Source organism: Gambusia affinis, linkage group LG20 (assembly GCF_019740435.1).
Source record: "Gambusia affinis linkage group LG20, SWU_Gaff_1.0, whole genome shotgun sequence".
Lineage (NCBI taxonomy): Eukaryota > Metazoa > Chordata > Actinopteri > Cyprinodontiformes > Poeciliidae > Gambusia > Gambusia affinis.
This window is the reverse complement of record NC_057887.1, coordinates 20,536,284-20,543,072: the sequence shown is the minus strand read 5'-3', so window position 1 is coordinate 20,543,072 and position 6,789 is coordinate 20,536,284. Positions and strand designations below refer to the sequence as shown.

At 38.1% G+C, this 6,789-nt stretch overlaps 2 protein-coding genes across 3 annotated transcripts in view; one reads left to right on the top strand and one right to left on the bottom strand.

The window, feature by feature from the left end:
* Nucleotides 1–229: 229 nt before the first annotated feature.
* Nucleotides 230–6,635, bottom strand: adprh (ADP-ribosylarginine hydrolase). The gene is made up of 8 exons (XM_044103247.1): nucleotides 6,473–6,635; nucleotides 5,077–5,191; nucleotides 4,883–4,991; nucleotides 4,322–4,420; nucleotides 4,140–4,245; nucleotides 3,396–3,662; nucleotides 2,287–2,501; nucleotides 230–904 (listed from the first exon to the last, which is right to left on the bottom strand). The coding sequence occupies exons 1-8, from the start codon at nucleotides 6,478–6,480 to the stop codon at nucleotides 756–758; spliced, it is 1,068 nt and encodes a 355-aa protein (XP_043959182.1). The 5' UTR covers nucleotides 6,481–6,635; the 3' UTR covers nucleotides 230–755.
* The window catches only part of LOC122823532 (double C2-like domain-containing protein alpha), a 65,236-nt gene continuing 59,245 nt past the window's right edge, over nucleotides 799–6,789 (top strand). The window contains exon 1 of one of the 2 annotated variants that reach the window (XM_044103245.1): nucleotides 799–932. The gene's annotated coding sequence lies outside the window, so the exon portion shown is untranslated. The remainder of the gene's footprint in view (nucleotides 933–6,789) is intronic. The other variant, XM_044103246.1, reaches the window with a different exon arrangement.

The window sequence follows — 6,789 nt, the reverse complement described above, 5'->3', positions numbered from 1 at the left end:
TTTAAAACACAGTGCATCAAATGTATACATTTTGCATTTAACTTGGGGGGAGGGGAGGGGACTACTTTGTAAATATATTCTACACAGTACTGTTCAAGAGACAATTTTAGCTTCATCCGGTTAAAATCCTGCCAAAATAATCTATTAATTCAAATAATAATCTGTTAAAATAATCAACACCTAAACAGTATTGATAAATCAAGCGCGAAGAACTGAGCTTTTCATTTGCTATAAGTATTTTTTTCAGCTGCAGATGCACCTGTTCACTAAAAGAATGCTACGTTGTTGCGTTTAAGGCAAAAAAAATATTTCTATTTTAAAAAGGAACTGCATTTATTTGCCTCTTAATGTATTTCTAATATTGTATGAAAGGCTTAAGTTGTTGGAAAAAAAAGTGACATCCTGCAGATCATTCATTCAGCTCAATCGATTAATCATTAGAATAATTGATTAATCAGTTACTAAAGTAATATAGGTACAATACATTAATAAATAGTCCGTGTCAACTGTGTTTATTTTGCATCTTTGATCACTTGTCTTTATTTCAGGTAGACTAAATTAGATAATTGCCTCCACTGTCATCTCAAGAATGGCCAGCAGGGGGAGCGCTCTAAACACAAGCCAGGCTGTTGTCACCCATGAGGAAAACGATTCTAGGTTACTGGACCAGTCTTTTCCCTTCAGGCTAAAATGGCAACACACTTTGTGGGTCGATGGGAGCTCGCCGGTTCGTTGGCCCGGTTTCTGCTGCTGTTTTAATGTGAGAGGGCGTAGAGTTGTTCGGCGCAGCGCTCCAGTCGGTCGCGGTACTCCAGGTTGCTGTAGTTGCCTTCGGGGATCCCGTTGGTTCCGTAAAGAAGACCCCAACAACAGGCGGCGATCACCGCTGTGCTGTCGCTGTCACCTTGGCAGAATAAAAGAGAAAGGTATAAGTAAGTCGTTTTACTTCGCAGTAGTAGGAATGAAAGTTATTAATTAAAGTTGAGTGCTCTTATCGATCGACTGATTGATTGGTGAGCGGCCATGTTTTTAAAAATTGAGTTTTCTTTTGTTTCAAAATGGCCGACCGTCTTTCCATAACATGACGTGCTAGATTTTTAAAGCACATATAAACATTTTTGTCTCAAATATTGATCGAATAAACAGAAAACTGTTATTCTCACATTAGTACATTTAGAAAGGCCTTTTTCCATCATGCTAAGGTGTTCCTGTTATGTCTTCCAGTTTTCTGTTATCACGTCCTCGTCTTAGCATGTCAGTAATTTCGGTTGAAAGTTGGCGTTGCTCCATCATTAATCTGAGCACTATTTATAACTTAAGGAGTTTCTCGAGTGTTTATATTTCAAAACGGCACTGCATAAAGTGTTTTCCTTCCGTTCTGGCATGGCCGCCATCTTTATTCCCACATCAACTGGCTAATTAAATGCTGAAAAATGAGGTTTGGTTTGCAACTGGTGATTTTTGTTAACATTTATATCTGAATAAATACACTCAAATTATGGAATTATGTTTTTCTAAAACAAGTTATGTAATATAAATTAAAAAACATTAAATCTGTCAATAAATATGATAATCAATTACTTGAACATAAAACGATCTAAAAGACATCTAGTTGGCGCATATGCTGGTAAAATGCAGACAAGCTTCTTAACAATGAACTAAAACAGAAACAAGGTGGTAGCTGCAGAAATTGATTTGCAGCCGAACACTTACCAGAAGGACATATTTTGAAATTAAAGATGACGTATTATACAAAAAACGTTTTATACTTCCATTCAAGTTTCTACTGTTTCTAATTTTTTATTTTATTTTATTTTTTAAAAGGCGCCACCTAGTCCGTTTTTGGCTGCAAGTAAAAAAATTTTTTGGTGTCTGGAAAACGAGTTGTTTCAAAAACCTCCCTAATGTAACATCAGAAATCAGCAGGCATTGCTCTGTAACCTAGCAACCCCCAGTGAAGCCCAGCCTGTTTTTTAGCAACCCTATCTGACCTCCAGGACTGCTGCATTCTTGGTTGTGCAGGAGGCTCCACTTCTGCTTTTCCAAGATATATAGTTGCGCATCTGTTTGCAGCCATTTTCATGTGCAAGTGTAAACATTTAGTTGGGAACGTGGCCAGCAGCAGCACGTTTGGATTTAAAGTGACGATGCCCAAAAAAGCACAACAGAACTAACCAGACTAAAATTTTATCTAAGAATAATTTTGTGGAAAAAAAATAATAGTGAACATATTTTGTAAAGCCCCCAGGGCACCTGTAATGTTTAACTCTACATTTTCTAACCGACCTCCATGGAAAGCAGCTCTGTTCATCAGCTCCTCCCAGTCGGAACCGGCGCCCAGTAAGGCATCCAGCGCTATCATGGGAGCATCATGGCCGCTGCGTCCCGCCCAGCCAGACAGACTGAAGCTCTTATAGGCCTCGTCCCGCTCAGCTGGGCCGTAGGACGGGGGCCAGAGCAAAGGGCCCACTCCGTTAGAGAGGCCCCTCAGGTCCAGGTACCTGAGGACAAAGAAAGAGCATTGATGACATCAACATGATTAACTCATGTGCTGCAACAAATCAGTTAGGTATCTAATCAATAAGCTTTATCAATCAATCAATCGTCTGTCAGGCTGGACTTTAGTAGCAGCTAGACTGAATCTAACAGGGAGAATTGGCACAAAATCATCTCACCATGTTCGTCATTCATTCTTAAACATCTCAGTTTCAAACTAAATATTTTAACAATCCAAACTACATTTTTAGCTCTGAACTAGTTAAATATTTAGTTTGACAAGTAAATATTACTAATACATTATTAAATACTAAATATTTGGAGTAATAAAAAAAAATATTAGGTTTGCAAATTATTTAGCAAGTTAACAAGATACTTAGTTTGAAGGTAGAGATTTAGCTTGTTAGCTAAATATTTAGTGGAAGACTAAATATTTAGTTCAACTGAATATTTACTTTGTTAAACATTTAGTTTTAAATGCTAAGTTGATATGTAGTTTGGAGATAAATATCTAGTTTGATAGCTAATGTTGGTTTTGATCTAAATTTAGCTTCAATAATTAGTTTAACTAAATATTTAGTTTGCTAAATATTTTTGCTTCAAAATAAAAATTTAACTTGCTAAATATTCAATTTAGCTTGCTAGTATTGATCCTGCTAACTAAATGTGTAGCTTTCCTGCAAAATTTTTGAGCTTGCTAACTAAATAGGTAATTTTGACAAAAATATTTAGTTTCAAACTGACAAATTAAAGAATGAACAACATGGTGAAAATGTTATTCATTTGACTTATGACACTAAATAACTGATATTTCTGATTGTGAAAGTTATCAAACAGCGGCCTACGAACCTTTCACAGAGATAAAAACTAAAATAAAAACAGATTTTATCGTTTCTCACCACTGCCACTTGTCGCAGAAGTAGCCCCAGTCGCGCTCCGTCTCGTCCACGGCGAAGCCTCGGCCCTGGACGATGGTCCGCGCCACGGGGCAGGCCTCGTTGATCAGGCCCAGGCCCCAGGTGGTCATCGGCCGCCGCTGGACGGCGTAGGAGGCGAACAGGGCCGATGCCACGGCCCCCAGGAAACCCGTGGGGTGCGGATGGGTCATCCTGCCAGTTTCCACGGCAACAGCCACGAGCGACAACAGCTGGTCAGGCTTCGGGTACCTGAAGCAGGAGTCGTGTCTGAAATTATCTTTTCATAGAGTCCATTTCTTTCTGTTATATAACTAAACTAATTAAAGATTAGTTTAAAATGTTTGTTTATGGCTCTGCTAATGGAAATTTCTGTTTCCTGGAAAATTTTATATTGTCACATTTTTTTTGGGGGGGGGGCAGATTTTGAACTAGATGAAGGTAAAACTGAGGAATTCTGGGAAAAACATATTTACAAATAGTTTTTTTAACTTTAATGTAAAATGTATTTATTCTTGAGTTTGTATAACGATTAATTGATTATAAAATTAGTTGATGATTATTTCAATTATCGATTAATCGTGATTATTGATTAATCGTTTCTTCCATATTTGGAATTAAACTGAAAAAGATTAAGATTTTCATATATTTTTCACAAGTATGAGACACGCCTTGTTGGTTTGTTGTTTTAAAAAACCAAAATGAAGTCAGCAGGATGAAGCGTCTTACTTCAGACCGATGCACATGGACCGCATCGCCGCGCCGCAGCCCGTACCCTCTGGGTTATACGGTACTCTGTAGCCCTCTTCTTCCCCTGGCTTCAGCTGGGAAACGCCTTATAGAGAACATCACAGCTGCACATCTATCTTTCCAAACAGCAAATTTTATATAATTTTACAAATGAAACATACCCAGAATGCTGGAAGGGCCGGGTTTTCTCCCGTCCATGTCCTTCATCGCTTCCACATACCGACCGGCCACCTCATGCAGGAGCTCCTCCCCCGTTTTCCCTAAAAAATGCCACAATTTGCAGACTTTAAATAGTAGTAATAAATAACATTTTTGGAGCGCTTTTTGGACACTCAACTCCAGAACTAATCTGAGCGGCTTTATGAATCAACCTAAAGGTCAATTTAATTGTCCATTTTTAATTTTGGTCTTAAATAGAGCTTCAATTAAACTGCAACTTCAGGCAAGATTGGGAATTATATTTAAAATCTTTAAGAGAGATTTGTGGTAGGTATTTAACGATTATTTAATAATCAATTATTCTAACGATTAACGATGGTTTGTACATGTTTGGCTTCATTACTGGTCTGAATGTGTTGTTTTTTCAGCAAATTGCCATTTTTTGATTCTATACACTTATCGATTAATTGATTGCTAAATTAGTTGACGATTATTTGAACGATCAATTAATCCAATTAATCGCTCAGCTGTAGTTTGTGGGTTTGTTGGGTTGGTGACCTCACCTGTTGCCAGTCCTTCAGCTGTTGCCAGGTGTAGAACGGTGTCGTCGCTCACCGGCCAATCAGGAAGCTCCACTTTGATGTTCTTCAAACCGCCGAGCTCCTGCAGCTCCTACGAGGGCCAGAAGAAGACAAACATCGTGAAGTTTTTCTGCTTTGAGAAAAGCTCCTGAAGAGACGGGATTTAGTTTCCTGACCTGGTGAATAGCTGGTCCGGACTCGTTATACTCCCAGAGCTGGTTCCTGTAGCCCAGAGCATCACCAGCACCACTCAGCACCATGCCGGCCTTATAATGCTCCACCGTAGCAAATCTGAAGATGCAAAGAGAAACGATCCTGGACCCTTAGCTTGGTTATGCTGCTATCAATCCACATATTCAAAAAGAAGACATCTTGTACTAATAAGATGAAATAAATGTCTTGTGGTTCTTGTACATAGATTAGAGTGACAAAGCTACATTTAGCTAAAATGCTGTCAGTATCATGTTTACTATCACTGACTTACACAATTTTGTAGGCAAACAACAGTACATAAACTAAATTTAGCTAACTGCTAAGGTTAGCTAAAATCATGCCAATAGCATGTAGGGTGTAAGTAGCATGTTGACCATCATTCACTTATTCAACTAAATAGACAAACAACTGTATAAATAAAACTTTGCTAAAATATTAGCTAGCTAAAATGATTTCAATTTTTGAACTTTGTTTTAATTGTAAAGAAAAGAAGAAAAAAGTGTTGGCTATTGCTATAATTTTGACTATCATTGACTTATTTTGTTCAATATACAGTAAGTTTAGCGTTTATATCAAAACTAACTTAAATGCTATTATTAGCATAATGGCTATCACTAGCATGTTGATTTGCTGTGGCTATCTATTGTCAGGTGGAACCATAGACAACAATTCCTAAAAAGCAGTTTCTTTTTAGAGCTCTGACTCCATTGACTTGTGCACTGTTTTAAAGACGTGTTTTTAAATGTTTTTTTTGCTAACTCCAAAAACCATGGTCTCAAAATAACATTATCGCAATAATTTCTGGGACAATTTAATGTCCAGCAAAAAATATTTTTTGTGACATGCTTAGTGACAACCGAAAATTATGTTTATCAGGAAGTAGTATTGCACAAGACCCCTGAGTCAGAAATGTTATGACTATCCGGGAGACTCTGCCTGAAGGCTGATCTCCTCCATGCCATGCTGCACTGATGCAATGATTTGTGCAAAAGGAGCCCCAACCAAGTATTGAGAACACATACAGTGAAGTATATTCAATGGGCCAACATTTCTTTACAAAAATGTTATTGATCTTTGACATTTTCGGACAAAGTGAAAAACTTTTCCTGTAGCTATTCTATAAATCCGTAAATTCAACTTTCTAACATTTATTACTAAAATAAATAGAGTTCTCGTATTTCCTGGAAACACCTGTGCATGATATTTCTGCAAAGTGGGTCAGTGTGGTTATGAATACGTTTATTATGGCGTGTTAGACTTCTTGGTGAAGAAATGAGCGAGTGATTATATAAAAAGTAAGTAGGGTATTGTACAGGTTTGGTATCGCACAGAAACGCCGTTATAAAGCATCAGCCTCACCGGTCCATTGTAAAGCGTCCTTTCCGGAAATCAGACTTGACGAGGCGGACATTCAGTTCAGTTGACACCGAGGCCGCGGCGCTGCGGTCAAACCAGCCTCCGCTTCGGAACAAACGGTCCAGCCAGCCCCCCACGAGCCTTTTTCTGTGGCGCACGAGTGCTAAGTATTACGGTAAGCACGTTTACGGCTTATTTTCAAAATAAGAGCCTGCTTCCGGGACTTCTTTTTTTCCACGTCTAACCAAAAGCAAATATATTGTATAATCTTTAATGATACACAACAATGCTTTCTTTTTCAGAATCTAAATTCCAATTCC

Bases quoted from the DNA above. Each gene is read 5' to 3' on its own strand.
- adprh (XM_044103247.1), bottom strand. The intron at 4,992-5,076 runs GTCAGGAAACTA...TGGCCCTCGTAG, and splicing joins CCGGACCAGCTATTCACCAG to GAGCTGCAGGAGCTCGGCGG. The intron at 4,421-4,882 runs GTGAGGTCACCA...GGCATTTTTTAG, and splicing joins AGCTGAAGGACTGGCAACAG to GGAAAACGGGGGAGGAGCTC.